The sequence below is a fragment of the Takifugu flavidus genome, chromosome 21, assembly GCF_003711565.1.
Source record: "Takifugu flavidus isolate HTHZ2018 chromosome 21, ASM371156v2, whole genome shotgun sequence".
Classification (NCBI taxonomy): domain Eukaryota; kingdom Metazoa; phylum Chordata; class Actinopteri; order Tetraodontiformes; family Tetraodontidae; genus Takifugu; species Takifugu flavidus.
The window spans coordinates 7,958,658-7,980,329 of NC_079540.1; the positions used below are offsets into that span (position 1 = coordinate 7,958,658).

A 21,672-nucleotide genomic window follows, 5' to 3' on the forward strand; every position below is an offset into this window, starting at 1 on the left:
TTTTCCGAGCTAAGCTAAGCTAATCTGAGCGCAGCAGCTTTGGACTCTTATTGCCGCGACCTCTTCATCTACGTCTCCTTTCTCTGTATAATGCAGCCTAATGTGACAGTCGTGGGGGGGGGGGGGGGCGCAGCCTAATGTGACAGTCGTGGGGGGGGGGGCGCAACCTAATGTGACAGTCGTGTGGGGGGGGGGGTGGCCCTTAAACTCCTGACGGATGTGAAAGCAACAGACAGTTTGGTTTACTTTTCCGTTTTATAGCACTTCATTACCCTCTTGATATAATGGCTGCATTATTTCCAGGCGGTGCATAATGACTCGCCGCGATCTGCTTTTTAGCAAATATTACAAAATGCGTCCCCCCCCCTCATCTTTGCCCCCGCGGCTAATGTTCTGTTACGTCTAATCAATGGCGAGGCCATAGTAATTTGGTTTGATTGAAATCCCTCCAGGGTGAAAACATCATTAGCGCGAGAACAAGAGAACAGCAAAAAAAGAGAGAGATCAGAACCAAAAGTGTTCTTCATTTACCTTCCCGGGGGGGTGGGGGGGGGGGGGGGGGGTGGGGGGGTGCCGTAGCTCTGCTGATGATAATTGAGGGTTTGTTGATAACTGCATCTCTTTCTCAGTGTATGGAAAAGCTCCATTTGTGTGCGTCGCTTGGCTACTTTAGGATGATGAATTAATAATGAAGTAATGCTTCGCTACCTTCTTCACTCACCTTCTTCTCTCTGCCCCCCCCCCCCATCCCCGCCCCCCCAGACGAATTTAACCCCGAAGTTCCCAAACTGGAGAAGAGCGTCAGCGGCAGCAGCCCGTCGCACGACCGCGTCCTGCTCAGCGTGGCCACGCTGCTCGTGTCTTTCGTCCTTCTGTCCTAGCAGCCGTCGGCGTCAGTGACACTTGGACCGTCTGGACCAGCTGGACCGGCTGGACCGGCTGGACCGCCTGGACCGCTGGACCAGCTGGACCGCTGGACCAGCTGGACCGCCTGGACCAGCTGGACCGCCTGGACCAGCTGGACCAGCTGGACCGCCTGGACCGGCTGGACCGGCTGGACCGCCTGGACCGGCTGGACCAGCTGGACCGCCTTGTCCAAAGGGCTTTGGACGCACCTGAGCGTTGGCAGGAACCCGGAAGAGAAGGCGGAGGGAATTTTGAAGACCTACCTTGACTTATGATTTTTTTTAAAGGGGGAGGGGCCTTTTTTTGCCGCCGTGTTCGTGTGCTTTTCTTTCCATGCGTCGTAGGACAGAATCTCATCCACGTGTGCCACAAACGGGACGCCACGACCACGAGCCGGTCCAGATTCACCTCAGTGCTGCTGTCAGCGAACAACCAGTAACATCTGGACCTTGCAGTTTCATTGTAGCACCGACTCCCGGAGCTGGTCCCCACCGCCAACAAGTGAATTTCCTGAATGCCGACGGCGGGAAGAGGAAGGTTCCGGAAGGCTCCGGCGGCATCAAGATGGACTTTTCTGGATTTCTGCGGACCTTTCCAGACTCCAGAAGTGTCCCCGAGGCCGTGACTCCGCCCTCTCCGGCTCCTTTGTCTGCATTTCCTGCCTTCGCTGCGCAACAACCCAAGAAAAACACCGACCCGGACCAGTAATTTGGCAGCACTCAGACTCGGAGAGTGTGTTTTGTTCCGACGCGTTTGCCTTCAGCACTATGTGTCCTTTTTTTTTTTTTTTTTTAAATGTCAAAGCTTTTCTCTGCAGCAATCAGCAGATCCATTCAGAAAGCCGCTCATTTGCGCCTCTTAAACGCCTCTCCGCGGCAAGGCCCCCTTTTTAATGCAGGACGGCCTTTTCCCCGTTTCCACTTCAGAGGCAACCGTCCAATCAGTGCTGATGGCCATCACAGCGGTCACCATGGAAACAGCCCCGTAACAGTCGCCGGAGCGCGGCAGGTGCCTGAGGAGAACTTGTGCTTTGAGTCTCGCAGTAACGCTGCCGCCATTTTGTTAAAAAAAAAGAAATAAAATAGAATTAAGAAAGGAAAAAAAATACTAAAAAAAAATACTCACACACATGAATGTTCGATTTAAAAGAAGCTCACTTTTTCTATGTTAATACAGAACAACGTAGGATGGCGTAAGTATTTTTTTTTTCTTTATTTCATTTTCAAATGCACTCATGGTAATATTATTTATGTGCATTTGTGGGCCTTTGCTCGATAAGCTATTGTGCCATTTCTTACTGTTTTTTTTTTTTAAGTATGGATTTTACTGCTTCTGTAGATAAATAGATGAGGAGAAAACCATGATGATGCTGGTGGTGGCCGGTAGTGACGCTCTAAAGTAGCTCCGCTTTATAATGTGAACCAGAACACGTCGTAAACAACTGTGAATGCACAGAAAAACAGAGGATGTCTGGTTTGTAATGTATTTCAATGTTCCATGGAATGTATGTACGGGAGTGTGCAAGAGGGCGGGAACGGGGGGGGGGGGGGGTGTGCGCGTGCATATGTATCTAGAATGTGTTTGTCTGCGCTTTTTCTAAGTATGTGGCATTTAGGCAACTCGTCCCCGTTCGTAGGGTCAGAATGTGCAAGCGTGCACGAGGGGGCGCGCTTGTGTAGGATCACCTGGGCGTCCGGGCTGAGAGAAAAAAGCATTTACTGATGTTGACGACAACCACGAGAAATGTGTTTACTTTTGACAGGAAGGAAGTTTCATGTAAATTGATCCGAGGGCGAATAAAACAATGGCGATTAAAGAGTTTTGCAAATTTACTTTGGGCTCCACTGATCTGTGACCCACGAAGCTGCTGCTGCTGCTGCTGCTGCTGCTGCTGCTGCTGCTGTAGCTGCTGCTGCTGCTGCTGCTGCTGCTGCTGTAGCTGCTGCTGCTGCTGCTGCTGCTGCTGCTGCTGCTGCTGTAGCTGCTGCTGCTGCTGCTGCTACTGCTGCTGCTCTGCTGCTGCTGCTGCTGTAGCTGCTGCTGCTGCTGCTGTAGCTGCTGCTGCTTCTGCTGCTGCTGTAGCTGTAGCTGCTGCTGTAGCTGCTGCTGCTGCTGCTGTAGCTGCTGCTGCTGCTGCTGCTGCTGTAGCTGCTGCTGCTGCTGCTGCTGCTGCTGCTGCTGCTGTAGCTGCTGCTGCTGCTGCTGCTGCTGCTGCTGCTTCTGCTGCTGCTGTAGCTGTAGCTGTAGCTGCTGCTGCTGCTGCTGTAGCTGCTGCTGTAGCTGCTGCTGCTGCTGCTGCTGCTGTAGCTGCTGCTGTAGCTGCTGCTGTAGCTGCTGCTGCTGCTGCTGCTGTAGCTGCTGCTGTAGCTAGCATAAAGCAGCCCTGCAGCATCAGTGCTCCACGAGGGCGAGCTCTTCCTCCCCTCCCCTCCTCTCCTCTCCTCTCTCCTCTCCTCTCCTCTCCTCCCTTCCCCTCCTCTCCTCTCCTCCTCCTCTCCTCTCCTCTCTCCTCTCCTCTCCTCTCTCCTCTCCTCCTCTCCTCTCCTCCCCTCCCCTCCCCTCCCCTCCCCTCTCCCCTCCCCCCCCCCTCCAGGAGGTGTTAGCGTGTGCAGACAGCAGTCATGTCAGTGTAAAACTATCACCCTTTCCTCTCAGGGCCCATCCTTCTAGCACCTCGCTTCAGTTTCACAAACACTTTGTCAGCCATACAACATCCTGACAGTGTTGGGGGGGGGTGGTGTGTGTTCGGGGGGGTCGCAGCTCTGCATCTCACACTCCATCCATCTCTGTTCCTCAGAGAAAACGAGAGAGGAAAACACCTGCAAGCCATTCACGTCTCCACAAATCTGTCTCCTGACATCACGCTCTCTGACCTTTGACCCCGTCAGCTTCAGCCCAACGTTTGCACGCAAAACACAGGCAGCAGATCGGGGGGGGGGGGCACGGCCCACATCCATGAATGTCCGTGTCAAGCGGGACAGATAAGATGATCCAGAAGAGGAAAGTAGGACGGCAGATTCTGACGGAGTCACATTAGCAAACGGGTCAAAGTTCGGGATGATCTGTCAGTTTAGCCGAAGTACGAAGTGATCGTTGACCTCTTGATATCTGTTTCTTTGCTGCGTGCAGGGAGGAGGCCCCTCCTGACGGGCTGATAATGGCTGGGTTTTACTGCCGTGATGGGTTTGGACTCGCACGCAAACATTTCACAGCTCTGGGAGGGGGGGGGGCTCCTGCTCCAGGGCCTGGCCCAGGCACTTTGGAATTAATCAAAGTGCAAACTCCTGTTCGCACTTTCAATACCTGGAAACGTTTTTGCTTGAGCCTAAATTAAACAATTCGGATGGTTGTTTTATTCCCCCCTGAGATCCAGACCCAAACCATGACGTTCCGATACCAGGAGACGATGACCTCTCCTCTATTCGGAGGCTTATTATCATTATCTGAATCATTTAGTGTGAGATAAGCCATCTGCAGCATGGGCAGGCCTGTCCCGTCAAGAGGAATTCCCCTGACGAGCTGCACCGTCTGGCCCACACAGAGAAACAGATGCCTTCGCCTCAGATAAGGACGCCGGCGGGACGGCTGCCCAGAACGCCGCTGCGCTCCGAGAGACGTCTGGAAACGCGGATTTCAAGGTTGGGAGTCGGTCAAAAGACATGAAGATCGTCGACAATGTGCAGACTGTAGCTTCAGAGGCACAAACACACACATGCTTCCTTGTACTTATATCCTTGTGAGGACACAATACATTGCCCTGCTCCTTACCCTCTCCCTAACCAGGCCAACTAATCGCCTAACCCTGACCCTGACCCTGACCCTGACCCTAACCCTGACCCTAACCCTGACCCTGACCCTGACCCTGACCCTAACCCTAACCCTGACCCTGACCCTGACCCTGACCCTGACCCTGACCCTGACCCTGTCCCTGACCCTAACCCTGACTTTAACCCTGACCCTAACCCTGACCCTGACCCTGTCCCTGACTTTAACCCTGACCCTAACCCTAACCCTAACCTTGACCCAGACCCTGACCCTGACCCTAACCTTGACCCTGACCCTGACCCTGTCCCTGTCCCTGACCCTAACCCTGACCTTAACCCTGACCCTGACCCTGACCCTGACCCTGACCCTAACCCTAACCCTGACCCTGACCCTGACCCTGACCCTGACCCTGTCCCTAACCCTAACCCTGACCCTGACCCTGTCCCTGACCCTGACCCTAACCCTGACCCAGACCCAGACCCAGACCCTGACCCTGACCCTGACCCTGACCCTGTCCCTAACCCTAACCCAGACCCTGACCCTGACCCTGACACTACCCCCCAACATTAAAATCCTGTTTTAACTCTCCAGGCAAATTGTATGTATTGTAATAGAATCAGTGTTTTGCTACTCAATATGTTGCAAGTACAACAACAAACACACTCAAGTCATTCTATTACATCTATCTTTGTGAGGACATCATTCATCAGCAGCTGCTTTCACCAACACAACATCCCAGCTAAAGGCTTCATGTTCAAACAGTCTGTTACACACACACACACACACACACACACACACACACACACACACACACACACACACACACACACACACTGTGCGGTGCATGAGGTCCATTCTGTGGAGGCTTAATGATTTTTGGCTCAGAACATCTCGCCTGCTTGACAACCAAACATAAAACAGAACATTAACGGACTGACTGCTCTTTTTGTGAGCACACAACACAGCTCAGATTTATTCTAATTAAAATTCTTTGCCTTGGAGAGGAGCGGCCACGTGCACACGTTTAACGCATTAAGTCCTTTTCACTTCCCGGTGCCTGTTCCACTTTTCTCCCTTTTGGATTCTTTTTGACCTGGGAGCTTTTATATTTTCAACTCCCGATACTGGAGTTGGACATTAATCGGAGGTGGCGCGTGCATGCGCTGCGAGTGCGCACGTGTTTCCGCGCGTCACTTCCATTGGCTCAGGTTTTCCGGGGAGATGATGTGGAAACGCAGCAGATCATGTGGACAGAGACTAAATCAGCTCCACCTGGTCCACTTTGCACCCATAGGTGTCACCAAAGCTTTCTTTTTGCCTCCGTCTCCATGGCTACAGAGGCCATTTGCAGAAACACCAGGCAACAGATTTACTGCATGCAACCATGGTTACCAGGGCAGGAGGGGGGGTGGGGGGGTTATGAATAGTTTTAGTTTTTCTGCCTGTTAAAAGGCTAAGATGCAGAAGTTCATCTGTCCATCATATCATTAATGGGGGGGCGGCTATAACACATGATAAATGAGAGTTAGTGGAACATTTCAATGTTTTATTATATTTATATTAAAATCCAACTCCTGTAAGTCTGTTAGAACAGCCAGTTTAAGATAAGAATCGTATTTTCTACATCGATGGTTTTCTTTTTATTTGTTTTTTTTTATTTAGTTGAATTTTGGTTCACATTAAACATTAAGACACGTCATTAATTATAAGTTACATTTCATTCACATTCAGAAATTAAGTTATCTCCTCAACCAAACTGTCTAATATTAATATTTTATTCATTTATATTATTTACATTTAAGGCCACAATAGCAGGCGGGAGAAAACCGCTAAAACTGCTCATCTGCCAACACGAGCAGCCCAGTTTCACTGTCCCACATGAGCTGCTGCCAAGTCCTGTGATGCATTTGAGGTACTTTTATATTCAGATTGTTCTCAAACAGTCCAGCTTCATTAGAACCAGAACCAGAACCAGAACCAGGCGGCCGAAACAAGAAACATCCTGTCACTTTTGGCCGAGAGGAGCCTGCTCGCCTCTCAGGTGAGGACGCAGATGTCCCACCTGTGGACAGGGACAGGTCCCACACACACACACACACACACGCACGCACGCACACACGCGCGCGCACCATTGGAGAGAGCTGTGGCAGCGTAGCGAACAGGCCAGATTTGCTGCGTGTGAAAATGAATATTCAAGAGTGGAGGATGGGAACGCGACGCTCCGGGCGGGAGGAGACGACACGATGAATCAGATGACAGGAGATCCACGGAGGATCCATATTTACAGTGGAAGTGAAACCTTTCTCTGGCTGCCAAAGACTCTCGTGAGTTATAGGAACACGTGTAATCCCTGCTGAGGGTGGGAGCGACGGCAGAAATCTCCGTCTCCCGTCTGCGAGCGTGGAAGGAATCAGTGAATATCTAATCAAATGGAACAAAATGTGTGACAGCTTCTCTAAATCCAGCCGTGGGAGATCTTCCACCCCCCCGTCCCTCACTTCAAACTCCATCTCTCCTGTCCGAAACCACTCGGAACCTCCACTTCTGACCCGCCACTCTTGCATTTCCTGTCAAATTGTCCTCTTTAAGTCCGGCAGCAGCGTCACCTCAATCACTGCAGCCCTCCTTTAGCTCTAATCCCTCATTTCTGGTTGCTGTTCCTGCTCAGCATTTAACGGCTGGCAGTCTACACACACACACACACACACACTCACACACACAGAGGCCTTGCGGGGAGTGTGTTTGAGGTCCGTGTGCAGACACTTTTGGACATCTGATCAAAGTTAAGCTCAGATACTGAACATCCTGTCAGGCTGAACGATCCAGGATGTTGCAGACTGACACAAATGAGCATCAAATCGAATGGATAAACCGGGGTGATTTACAGGAAATGTGTGTGTGTGTGTGTGTGTGTGTGTGTGTGTGTGCGTGTGTGTGTGCGTGCGTGCGTGGGGGGCACAACATGTTGTCTGGATTCTAAACATATCTTTAAAAGGAAATTTGTTGAACTGATGACTCGCTTCGTAATGAAAAGCTTGGATCCCTGTTTGATTTGTGGCTCCAACAGTTGGCAGGCACCGAGACCATCAATTCTACCTCGCGCACAAAGAGGCGGAGGAGCAAAACTGGCCTCAATAAAGTAAATAAAGTAGGAAACAACAAGTGAGCTACAGATGTGGAATTATTCTGTTATTATATGCTCTCTCACATGACCGACAGGTTTCTCTGTTCCCAATATTGGTGAATTTATCTCCCTAATTTACCAATTTGCTCATAAATCGCGGATGCGAACGAGCAGGTCCGTGAAATAGGGCGCATTTGTCTGCAGCTCGCCGTGTTCCGCGCTGCGAGCGCACGTCTGATCCACTCACATCAGCTCGCTGCCTCACATGTCACTGGGTGTCTTGACTCCCTTCCCACAGGGAATGTTTTCAAATGTCATATTGACAAAGTAATTTTGCGAATGCCTTTCAGTTTCTCCCCCCCTGCGCTGCGCGGCCTTTGATGCAAACTCGCAACGACATGTTGTGCAGGTTTAAAAATACACACCCAGGAAAGAAACCCTAAATGTGGGATCCGGTTGCATGACGGCATCTGCAGTTCCACAACAAGCTATGTTTATCGGTGGTCCGTGACGTCATGGAGAAAAATGACCATTATTGCCAGAAATAATAAAATAGCTGCCCTTACCACGTGAGGCAAGCGCGTGTTAATCGGCGGAATGATGAATGATTTGAATAAAGAGAAAGGAACTCAAAAATGCAGCAGGGCTGTGATTCAGCGAGCCTTATATTAACCAGATGGTCGCGCATGTTCGCGGCGTTACAGGTCCGACGTGAGGCTGGCCGCGCGCCCGCAGAGGTTCAGCCTTTAACAAGCTCCACCTGTGCTCAATCAAAAGGCTGCGTTTATATCTGCCAGCTCCAGTAAACACTGGAGGGGGGGGGCTCAAATGCCTTCTGATTTAAACTAAACACTAAAGGCAAAGTCTGCCGCCCATGTGGCGGGTGGCACATGTGGCACGTGTAGTAGCGCCCCCCCCCCCAGAACACACATACGGTCGGTGAGGGGCCATACTGTATATATTACTCTATATATTTCACTCATATCCCGCTGAGCTGACAGGTTTGAGAGATGGATCAACCCCAACATCAAACAGTGTGTGTGTGAGTGAGTGAGTGAGTGTGTGTGTGTGTGTGTGTGTGTGTGTGTGTGTGTGTGTGTGTGTGTGTGTGTTAAATTTATGGGTTTATGGGGGGGGGTCACTAATCCCACCTTCAGTCATCCATCTTCAGTGTAATGTCATTGTGCCTGGAAACAAAGCCGCAGCTGCCCCCCCGGCTCTCCGAGAGGGTTTCTGCAGTAAAAGTGTCGACGGTGCATCCGCGTGTCTCCACGGTGCCGCCGGGAAGACGACGGGAAGACGACGGGAAGACGACGGGAAGCGTCTCGGTCATCAGCACCGGGACCTTCGGGCATCTCCTCTCGTCACACTGTGTCGAAAAAAGACGCACCTTTATTGGCCTCGGCACTGATTCGATCGGAATTGTTCTAATTTCTATCATAACCGGAATCGTTCCCATTACAGCTGCAGAATTCCTTTTTATGGATCAGCTTTTTATGAGACACATGCAGCAACGCTCACACCTTAGGCTGATGAGCAGCTCATCAAACCGATGTGTCGGCGGGTGTCTGGGCTCTGTGGTCAGACGACTCGCTCTGCTTCCAGGATTCCAGGATCCCACCAGAAGACGGAATGTGTTGTGTGTTAATGAAACTCAGATTATTGTTTTTACCTCTTTCTTTCATCCCTTTCCCAGAGTGGCGTCTGTGCCCTCAAATAACAAATAACAGCAGCGGAGTGAGGAACTACCTGGGAAAAGGAGGCTGTAACTCTCTGTGAGTCTTTTTCCAGTTTGTGCACGGCTCACGCTCGCTCAGTGGGAATTCCCATTAGCCCGCGGAATATCATCAACATGTCAACCTGTCAGATTAATTGTGACACCTTCGTTATTGTTGGGAGTTCGTCAGCACTCAAACACAAACCCCCGTTTCCCCTCACCAAGGGAAAATGCTGAGTTTTTCAGGATAATTGCACTTTCACAGACGATGTTTTTCCTTCCGTCGTTTCCGTCGAGGCGGCTCTGAAGGAGGTGTCAAAGGTCATCCGGGAGATTAATTGCTGTTGGGACGTTTGCTCACACTTTTGGCAATTTCCAATGGAATTAACTTTTTCAAACCCAGAGCGGCGTTTTCATGGGCGTAATGTCTTTCTCTCTCATTCATTCCATTTAAATAAAAGACGAGCCCGGGGGGGCTGAGCTGGTTTCCCCTCAGATGAACCAGAACAAACCTCACTCGCTGCTGATCAGACTTTGATGACTTCGAGGCACAGCATCAGTTTTATCCCCCTACTGTTAATGGCGCTATCCTCAACTACACCCTATTAGAGACGCGCGCGGCAGTTTTTTTAAAGAGTGAAAATCCTTAATGTGGGGAGAGTGATTAAAAGACTTTTATCCCCGATCAACAAGGTCAGTTTGAGGGAAGTTCTCTGTCATGACCCCGGTACAGACATGCATGAGGCTAAACCCGCTTAGGCCGTCCGGGCGTGTTATGAAATACTGTTGATTTCACTGAGTGGGATCAAATGGATGTCAATATGCACACACACACACACACACACACACACACACACACACACACACATACAAATAATTCTGTTTTCCTCTGTGTTACATTTGCAATCATTTAATCATGTTTATACATTTGCATTTTGTTATGTGTGTGGGTGTGTGTGTGTGTGCGTGTGTGTGTGTGTGCGTGCATGTATGTGTGTGCGTGCGTGCTTGCGAACATGCTCAAGGCGGTACTTACTCAACGGAGCGAGAACAAGTCAGAACATGGTCACATGGTTCACCTGTGCTGACAGAGCGGTTACGCAACGCCGGCGAGCGTTAAAGCCGCATCAGGCTGCATGAACCCAGTGTTGATTCTGGAGTTATCGAGTCCGTTCATGCTCGTCTCACTTTCACCGTGACAAGCAACGCCATGGAACCGTGCATGAGCGCTGCTGTGGCGGGAGGGACGGGAGCGATTGGACTCATTTACCTGGTGCTTATGGTGGAAATGCAAAGGCTTTAATTATGTTAATATATAATGACGTGTCCATTGAGAGCTTGTCTTCTTTTCAGGCCAAATGAAACCGTCAGTGACTTCATACTGAGGGTTTGCTTCAAACAAGCTCCTCTACAAAACAACCCAACCTTAATTAACACGTCAGCGTGTCACAGAAAGACAATTTGGCCGGAGGCAGACTGTGTTGTTCAGGCACAGGTGCTGCGCTTCTGTTTTTAGAGCTTCACTTCAGTCATAAATCACGCTCGAACGTTTGTGTTTTCAGCAAATTTAACTCCTTCCATCGGGTTCTTGCTGTTGTGCGACGCTAAAGTGACGATTGGCTTTTATTTTAGTGCCGCTTTGGCCAATCAGGGTGTATTTTGCACACACACAAGCGCTTATTGGACTCATCCTGTTGCTTGAGCTGATCGACCACGAGAGCCACAGGCGAAACTCCCCCAGCTGCTTCTGCTCCGTATCGCTGGGGTCACCGATCGGTAGTCTGAGTCCACCCGCTGACCGACCGGTCAACAAAGATTCTCTCAGTAATCCGTCACTGCTGTGAATTTGCTGCAGAAAAGGGACATTTGCTCGTAGCCGTGCTGTGATTTAGAGCACCAGACTGCCCTGAGCCCCTCACATCTCCTGAGATGAGCGTAGCTTACTGCGCGCTAATGCGTCCTGGCTGCCCGTTGGGGAGGATACGAATGAGGGCAGATGATATATCAGATCTATAAGTAGCATAGCGAGAGGTCGCGGCGGAGCTGCAAACAGGCCATCCAGCTGTTGTGCCAGTTGTGTGGTAAACAAAGTAAGGATTAGCCCCCGCTCTTAGGCTCAGAGATAATGATTTTAAAATGGCCTGGGGTCAGAGGTTGATTGCATGCCTCCTGTATTGTGGGCAGCCCGATTTACTCCCTGCACTGTCTGCGTTCAGAAATAGAAAGACCTCTAGTCCAGGACTGACCCTGAGGATCTGCACCACAACTGGCGGTCTCAGAGGGGACGTTTCCAAAGCACAGAAATAATTAGCCCGACACCAGACGGTATAATAAACGGTGGACGAGAAATCATTGTGGGTGGCTCCAGCTGTCGCCATCACGGTCGTGCATCGCTCCACCCAGTTAATACAAATATGGGCACTCCAAATAAAACTCACACGGTTCATAAACCAGAGACTGCGGCTGACAAGCTAGCTAACGTCACACATAGAAATCAGACGTGTGATTCTCCTGCTCCTCGTATTAAATACTGTTGTGCAACATCAACAGCAGGAAAAAGACAATCTGATGCTGCAATCTCACGGCGTCTCTAATGTCTGCCAGTATCTTTCGTAACGTCCACTTTGCTGCGATAAACAAGCGGCTGGTGGTGGAGCCTCAACATCAATGTTTGACCTCGGAACGCCGTCACAAATCATCCGCCTGACGTCGCGGCGGTGCCAAAGATGTGAACCGACACGGCATCGGCGGCAGGTCGGTTGTTATTGGAGCGCATGTTTGAAATAAAGACAAGAAAGAAAAATCCTATTTAGGGTGAGGAGGCTGATCAACCCCATCGCCTTAATCCTGATAAGTGATAACCGGAACCATCAATACCGGGTCTGATCAGTGTTCAGAGCTTCAGTGACGGAAGGTTGAACTGAAACGCTCCCTCTCGAACCTGTTCATCCTCTGTATTAGAACAGTAGAGAGGTTCTAGGAGTAGATGAGAGCTGTTTACAGCACAGAGGGGATCAATGATGCTGCGTGTTGAGGAGGAACAGGTTTTTACACCATCAGATTCTGGCTCCGCCCACTGGTTGGACACCCCAACCAGACGGGACCTGCCTTCGCCAACACAAACAGCTTCTTTTTGTCCTGCTCAGACACGTTTCTTTAACCCCCCAGGAGGGTGGGAGAGCATGCATATTCATCGCTGATGCGTGTGTTGTCATGTTACCGCGTTAAATAAACAGGCGAGCGGGCCGCCGACCTTTGGAAGAGCCGCGGCGTGATGAAAAAACACGAGCGCGAGCGTGGCGCGTATTGGCATGCAGCAAGAGAGGAATGCAGCATCTGTAGGAGTGATAGCTGTAACCCAAACCATCTTGGGAGGGGCAGATCCATAATGCAGAAATCTCATGAGACACACACACACACACACACACACACACACGGAGGGGGCCAGCAGAGGCAGTCGCTGTGGCGTTGTGAGGTGCAGAGTGGGGCCCTCTAGAGCAGGGGTCTTTGTTCCTCATTCATGGACTCTGCTTCCCTCTGATGATGGGCCCATTGTCCACGCTTCCAGTGGACCGGCACCATTCAGGCCTGCTGATAAAGCCCCCTTTCACAAAACCAGCGCCGGGGAACAAGGAGAGAAGGAGGGGGAGAGGGCAGAGGGAGGCAGTGATGGAAGTGTGGAAAGGCAGAGGAGATAGGATGGAGAGCAGAGCTGAAGGTAGCAAAGAAAGGCTGGTGATTGGGGACGGGGGAGCGCCGCTCACAAAATCGCTTCAAATCTAACGCGAAGATCCCGGACGATAAACCATCAAAGGGTTTTTCTCCCAAACACGCAAAATAAGATGCAGCGTCTTCATTTCCCCCAAATATTTCAATACACGGGACATCTTGTAATTTCCTCATCATGACAGGTTTATTTCCTATTGATAAAGTTGGGATTCAGCTCACACACACACACACACACACACACACACACACACATGAGGAAAGAAGGCTAGAAAAGAAAACCCAACCCTGTTCGAGCTGGCCAGGTTTGGAGCCTCTAATGGTGTTTTTTTTAAAACGTGTGTCAAGTTTCTAAACACACGGACTGAAGGATCTCAAAATGGATGAAAAGTCTTCAGCTTACACCCATCTGCGATCCCCCACCAGTTCCCTCTCCAGGCGGTTGGGTCTCACACACACACGAACACACACACACACACACCGATTTTTGATCACAGCACTCGCTGCCTTGACTTGTGGATCCACCCTAAACACCAAAGTGGATGCATGACTTGCAACACTGGGCCACATTTTAGCAAAACACTGCTTATGTAATGATGCAGTTTCATTTATTTATTGCGATCGTAACCATGCAACTGGACCAAACACACCGTCTGTTGCTGCACGGAAAGGAGCAGGAAGCAAGGAAGGAAGGAAAGGGGGAAAAAGTGAGCCCTGTCGTGTGGAGCCAGAAGGGGATGCTCCTGAAAATGTGCCTGTTCTGGAACACCATCAGGGCCTGGCCTGCAGGCCACTTTCTCCATTACTCCTCCGTGGGTTGGAAGGGGTGAGTGCTCATCGCTACGCCTTCTGCACACGGGGGAAAACACGCGAGAGGAAAACATTCCGAAGTGGTGGCGGCAGTCAAGACAAGGACCGAAGCCACAGAAGTTGGGAGGATGCGGAGCGTGAAGCAGCAGGTGGATTCAGGGGAAGAACGTTCTAACATTTGACCTGCATGGGAAAAAGTAAGAAAGCAGAAATAACCGAGCAGCTGTGACACATATATTAAAGCCTCTTATTTAATGAGATCTTCTACCCATCCAGATCTTTCTCCCTGAAAGTCCATTAATCTGCCCTGAAAGCTCAATGAGCTAAAATTAGTTTCTCTAACGATGAGAGCATGTCAGAAAGTCTGTGCCTGAGCTATTTTTAGCCAGGCCGTGGTGGTGTGATGCATTACTCTGGTCATCATCACATAATCTCCACTGAGCCTGTCCAGAATGTTCACGTCAGCACCGGAGGCGCACGCTACCAGCCGTGTAACACAATCTTGGATCTCCACCTAAATGTCCGCTCCGGCGACAGCCCTTCCAACCGCGAGTCGCTTTTGCAAACAAGGAAATTAAAAATCCTCCCTGAAATGTAAAATGAGGTTCTGGAATCTGGTTCCAGCCCTTTTCTGCTATCACTGAAGCAAAAAACGAACAGATGTTATCAGATTTCTTTGACACAGACAATAAAATGGAGGGAAACGTTGAAATGGAGGCAGTGTTGGACATTTCCGCTCCCTGATGGAACCTCTGGTCAGTAAAGACCAGAGGGTCCATCAGGAACCCTCTGGTCTTTACTGACCACGTGGCTGCTGAAAACACACACGAAAAAATGAAAGCGGACATTTGCAAACCTCCAGCAGGGGATCGATGAAACTGACCGCACGTGACCGGTGGCGAGCGTGAGAAACGTCAGCCTCGCCGCTCGACATAAACTCAGCTCGACCAGGGCCGAGGGTGAGGATTTGGGATGTGATCCCGCGTGAAACCTTTGCCAGAACATCCAGCATGAGAGCAGTTTGGCAGCGGAGCTTTGAAATGTTGAGAGTTAGAACAAAAGAGTTAAAATAATGCAACATATGCTGCGGAAAGTTCCGTTCTTTCCAAAAGTAGCCCCAGGTTGTTGCTCTCAAGGCGCAGATTGCACGTTTCGGGCTTTAAGGACGTTTTAAGCTTTAATTCGGGCTCTAATCCAAGTCATGTGACCGTGGCCTCGCCTTTGAAGTGGGGCTCGTAATAAGGCGACCCGTGTGTAAGGTCGTTGGGAAGGATTTAACAGAGGTCCCAAATAGAGCCCAGCGTTTAAGTGAGCAACCAAAGCCATTAAAGCAGCGTTTCATTTAATTGCTCACACAAATAGACATTTACATCCCTGAAACCTCAGACTCGCATAAAAATATCCATTTTTGCGATCGGTGACGGGGGTTGTGGATCCATACGTTGCAACTGTAATTACAGGCGGAGGGCCGAGGGGGGAGACAGGAAGGGATGAAAGTGAGCAGAGGCTGAAGCCACACGGAGGATTTGTTTTTAGAAGCGCTCCGCTCTTCCCTGCAGGCTTCTGGACAAGACAAAGAGAGCGGAGAGAAGGTGAGGGGTGAAAAATGAAAAGTGAAAGGACGGCAGCATGAGGGAACCCTTCAGTGGTCAATGTCAGTCAATGTTGCACCTGCGGCCGCTGAGCCGGCGGATTTGAGTTTAATCCGAGGCGACGGAGGAAACCATTCAGAGAATGCTTAAATTGAATTAACAGAAGCGGCGTTAAGAAAGAGCGGCGGGAGGGAAAGATTAATGTCGTGTGAGAGATAGTGGACGGAGGCAGCAGGAGCGGGACGGAGCAGGAGGGGCAGGTTAAGCACAAATTCACAACCGCGCGAGCCAACCACACTCTGGAAGACTGTAATTTGGATTTTCCGAGAATAGCCGGTAAACGAGGGGAGAGAGGAGGGACGGAACAACATAAACTGTAGCGGCACGCAACACACACGACAACACACTCAGGGACACTCGTCAAAACGGAGACATATTAATGACACCTTTACAGGCCTGTGTTGGGGACACTGGCCAGGCCATGTACACACACACACACACACACACACACACACACACAACACACACACACACACACCACCGGAGAAGATTATAGTCCCAAGTGCATCTGCTAATGACATTTTGCATAGATGCTACTTCATTTTTTCCCCCCGTCCATGAAAAGACGGCTCGTCTCACTTGTGGACGGATCTGAATTTCCAGCTCCGGTTGTAAATAAACTTTCCGAACGCGTCTCATAATCGGAGATGTGTTCGCTGGTTCTGACCCCTTTTTTTTGGCCCATTTTGGGGCTCAGACGGACGGTTGTGCTGCTTGTTTTAGCATTACAATGGAAACTAAAGCAGGACGTGAAGAAGAATGGAGGCGCTGCAGAAACAGAACCGGCGTTTTCATGTTTCGGCACTTTTCCGTGAGTCGACCCACAGAAAGAGTCCTTCACATGTGGCCCCGACCACATTTGAATTCCCACTACCCAGGAATGTGGTCCCATGTGGTCCAGTTCACCCCCAAATTTGGGTTTTGATTAGATTGTTTTCGGTGATTGGATGTCGGTGTGTGGACGGGGGGGCATTCTCGCCTGGCTTTGGTGCCGACCCCTCGTGATTGATCACACGGGACGCGTGTTCAGACAAGGTGAAAGCAGCCCCCCCACCCCCCCCCCCCATTGAATCCAGGATTTATTTTAAGGCGTTCCAGAGTTGAGTGTGAAGACAAAACAGGATGTGTGTTCTTGTTTAGTTTGGGTAACAAGACAAGTTAACAGAGCGGCCGAGTTGGCCGTGAGGTGCATTTGACTTTTGGGGGGGGGGGGGGCTTTGTTTTGTTTTACTGTGAGAAATGGTCTTGTCAGAACCAGCAGGGACAGAGTTGCAGAGCAAACATGACCGGGGTCGTTTCAATGATGTACTGGAAGACGAAGTCACGGGTCAGCGGCTCGTCAAGACGCTGAGCAAAGTCAACAAAGGACCATGACGCTTCGTTTTAATGGAGTCTGACCCACGGAACCGTTGGCGTTCTCCATAATTGTGCACGCTGCGGGCTTTGAGGCCATCTTTAAATATTTCATCAGTGAATATTTTTCATTTTAATCATACAGTATATGTTCCCATTCTCAAATGACTGTGCCCAAAATATCAGTCCTGGCATCACAAGCCTGAGAATAGAAGGAAATAAGCAGGCGACCCTCGGAGCATAAAGGTCGTTGAGCGGAACAGCGGCCGGCGGCGGCGGATGGATGCAGACGACCACCACAGGACCCACAGGTGTCCGCAGGAACTGCCTCTGTCAGTCCATCCAATAACGCTTCCGGCATGAGAAGCAACCAAACCAAAGCAAGATGCTCGCCGCACCGGATCTGCAGTGGAGTTTTCAAAGGTGCCGGTTGTCAGCTCCAACCACCGTGACGGATTTACGGATCACCGGAGAACCACAATTCCGGTCTCAAATGTTCGGACTGCAGTTTCTATACAACCAGCGCTGCTGATTTATTCCTCAAGTTTTCATTTTTTTGCCTGTATTTGGGGGTTTTTTTCTCTCGCCGTGGGTTGTCGCCGGCCTCGGCCCGCGTCTCCGTAACCGATCGCGCCACATGCCCAAGTAACTAATATGGCTGGCGCTTCCCAAAACAGCTGAAACCAATAATCTCATCAGCAGTGGTGTCAAGGCTGATTTATGAGTTTGCATTTAACACTTCTACACGGACCTGCAAACGCGCCGCACACGGCGAGCTGCAGATATCCATCGCCCCGCGCATTTTAACCCCGACAAGAGGCTTCCAGCTGCACGTCCGTTATGCAGACAGAACACAGGCTTCTAGCAGCTGTCAATGAAAACCTCATATCTAAATATATGAAAGCATCTCGTGTAAGTGGACGCAGATGTTGAGGAAATCTCAGCAGGTTCTGACATGCTGATGAAACCGCTAACAAAACAAAATTTAGCGCCGTATAAACACACTCAGTCATCGGCCAAAAGAAAAAGGTTCGATTAGCTGTAATATATCAGATCCTCCATGTCTGTTTTTACATGCTTCACATGCTTCCCCTTTTACCTCATTACCATGGAGGGAGTGGTTCCAGCGGCGCGAGTCAGGGTTGAACCTATCCCAGTTTCAGCTTCGATGTGGCTTCCAAGAACTGGATGTTCTTAATTAAAGAAATGAAAGAATGCAGTAAAAAAACATGATTTAATATTAACTAAAGCGATTAAGCATGAAGCAAAAGTCTCCATCAATCAGTTAGTTAGTATCTCTTGATAAGTCCGTTTGTTGGCATCCATCTTTTATCTTCCGGTTGCTACGACGACGTCACTGTTGTCTGGTCATGTGTGGGCTGGGAGGATGGACGAGTAAACCCTGGTGATGTTTGCTAGTTAGTTTGCTGGGTTTACAAGCTGCATTTGCTCATCAATCTTCTCTAAACTGCTGCAATACGCTGCAAAATCAGCCCACTTTGCAATAAATAGCAATAAACCACAGAAAAATCCTTGGGAGTATCTGAGTTTAATGCATCAGATTTTCCCAAATTCGGTTGGATCAGATATGAAACGTGGTCGTAGCGAAGGTTAATATGTCGGTCTGGGACGCCACACGGACATTTGGAGGCTTGTCGAGCTTCTCGCTCACGGTTCAAATCACCAAAAGGACCTGATCTGCTAAAGATCCAGCACGTCCACGACAGGCCAGTAAACATGCCGATGATGATGATGATGATGATGAAGGTGATGCACCAAAAGTGCGAGTACGACTCCGGCGGCTTAATTAAAACGCAGTTTAGAGTCACCGGAGCAGAACTAAAAATACAACGGCTTCCTCTCGTTCAAATGAAGAGCTCGAAATAAAAGCCCTTCGTTTCGCAAAGCTATTCCTCATTAATAGCCACATTACGTGCAGCCCGCAGAGCTTTTCCCTTTAACTTTACCAAGTCGTTAGAATCACATTATGAGATGATTCATTTTGCCGATTTGTTCACAGGAGCATGTTCGCAGCCCCACACGCTGAAGTGAAACAAACGTTCATTTCTGCTCAATAATTAAACAGAAAAAGGGCAGCGAGCCATTAAAGTGGGAACGATACATCACAGAAATGCACCGAGCTTGGCTGCAAGAAATAAACCTTTATTTATTATGAAGTTGGGATTTTCTCCATTGACTGAACTGGGAAGTTCTTTTTGGCCTCGTTGGTAACGAGCTTTTATTTGTACTCAGGTTGTCTGACTTTGTTAGCATTAACATGCTCTCGCTAATTGGACGGGCGAAGGGAAGAGTGATGAAAAGCTGGCTGTCGCTGTGGCGATGCCCTCAGCCCCCTTCGCCACGTCCTCTCGCAGTAGGTCAAGCAGAACTGGGTCATCGGTTGATTGAAACCGGGTCCCTTTGGCCCACACGGCCGAGGGCCCTCGGGCCAGTCCGGGGCGGCGTTAAGCCAATGTTGTTTCACAGTAATAATCATTTTCATTCCAGGATTATCAGCCGACGTGAAGATTTATCCTCATTTCGACCGCAGCCTGATTCTTTTATCAGCATCCAAAATAATAAAAAATATATACGTTTGGGGTTTTTTTCCCTTATTGTTGAACGTTTCGCCATGATTAGAAACAGCTGCAACCGTTGGATCCGACCTTTAACGTTTAAACAAACAGCATAAATTTAAGGGGATAACATGGACACAAATTCCAGCCGTCTAATAAATATCTCGTTTTACCACGTGGACGTTTGCGAAGGTGCATCTCAGCAACATGTCTGTGGGTCCACACAGGAACCGATAAAGATCAGAGCCGTTCAACATTTTTCCACAGAATATGCCCTGTTAGCCGTGCCAGCTAGCAAGACAAGAATGCGTCCGGTTGTCTGGCCTGTAGTTGAACTCCACAGTCACCGTTTGGATGAGTCAGTGCATGACTGAGAACATGATCTCCAGCCATGTGACCGTGACGATCGACTAGATTCTCCTGACTCGGTGATGCAGCAGCGTTTCATGTGGACTCCAAATGTTTAAAGGCGTCTTGATTCTTGCGTCCCTCATTAGGTAAAGTAAATAGCCCAAAGGTAGCGAGCGTCAGAGCTAAGCCTGCAAGATGAGCCAAATGTGGCTTTTGGACTGATTTTATTTAAGACAGACGCTCATGGAGTCACCGTCGGAATAAATACATTCTAACTACGGAAAAAGCTGATATCTGCTTGGAATCGTTGCTTGTGGACATATTTGAACTGACCAGATTCATTCTAGTGTTGACAGGATGAATGAAGCAGGTAAAATATTCCAAACGATCCACCTTGTGAACCTGTAGAGTACATACTTTGACATCTGTACCCGGAAGTATGCACTTCCTGACGTCGTTGGCCAAGGTGAAATGCATTGTGGGATGCAGGTCCCAAGATCATCCAAGCCACAGCTGATGCACACTTGATCAGATGGAAGGAGCAGGTTGAATTCCGGGAAACTTGGCGCGCGCCCGGCAGATTGCGAACATTAAATTGGAACCGTACTTGTTTAACAATGTTTCCCGAGCGCGCACGCAAAGACCGGGGAGTGTGCACGTTGACTCACGGCAAAAGTCAAACCAAAGATGTAAAACTCCCTGTTCCAAAAAAAAAGCTTTCCTTGAGTGTGTGGAAATGATCAAAAGGAACCTGGTGATTGGAAATCATGTTTTTTATTGGAACCGTCGGGAGCCGGAGCCAATCTGGAACTCGAACCAACAATTCTCGGTCCAGCGCAACTTGACAACACACGAGAATTCCTTTCATGCGCCAAAGCGTTTTAAGCTTCACGGTGAAAGTATTTTTGGCCGAGACTCAGCTGCATTTGCCTGCGAATAAATCAGGCGCTGCGGCGACAGTCCAGAGTTTGTTCTGACTGTCAACGGAATCCCGGGTTAATTATAGTTAATCCCGCCATTTCCTCATCACAGCCCCGCTAATAACGACCCGTAAACCGGTCTCGATGAAAGAGCGCTTGTTCCCGGGCTGCACGCTGCCAACGCGCCCGGCGCGCACGCACGCCTGCACGCAGCCCCGTTTAATGACGCGCGTTGTGTTAGTTTATTACACACATTCCTGTAGGAAGGCACGACGGGGTCATGTGGCATTCGCCTCCCAACAATGGCTGTTCTCCCTCTCAGGAACCGTGCTGCTGTGATGGATCTCCCCTCTGAAGCTCCACGGCTGCTCCTGTCCCGATCTGCTCCCCACTGCTGACCGGACTCACACCCGACACTCTCCCCAAATCAGAGTTGACAGATGAACTGAACCGGATTTCTCATTTCCATTCTTTTCCTGCCTTCCTGCCCCCGGCGGCGCAGAGTGCCTTTAATCTGATTACTAAAATTTCTGTCGCGTCGATTCGATTTTAAAAGGGTTTTAATAAATCACGTTTCGGTCGGGCCTGGGGGAAATCATCACAGCAGGTTCTGGGAAAAGGCTTTTTATTGACGCTCTATCCACAGAATTGACTTTGAGCTATTGTTCACGCTGTGCACGTGAGTGCAGGAGGCCGGTGGAGCGAACGTTCTCCTGGAAATGTCACTGTTGTCACAGATAAACCGAGATGTTTTGTCTTCCTGGGTGTGTCG

The 21,672-nt window shown here is 49.7% G+C and overlaps 1 protein-coding gene across 1 annotated transcript in view; it reads left to right on the forward strand.

The window, feature by feature from the left end:
- The window catches only part of efna3a (ephrin-A3a), a 39,964-nt gene extending 37,226 nt beyond the window's left edge, over positions 1 to 2,738 (forward strand). Inside the window, exon 5 of the mRNA XM_057021702.1 lies at positions 763 to 2,738. Within this exon, the coding sequence (XP_056877682.1) occupies positions 763 to 881 (119 nt within the window). The 3' untranslated portion in view covers positions 882 to 2,738. The remainder of the gene's footprint in view (positions 1 to 762) is intronic.
- Positions 2,739 to 21,672: the final 18,934 nt, after the last annotated feature.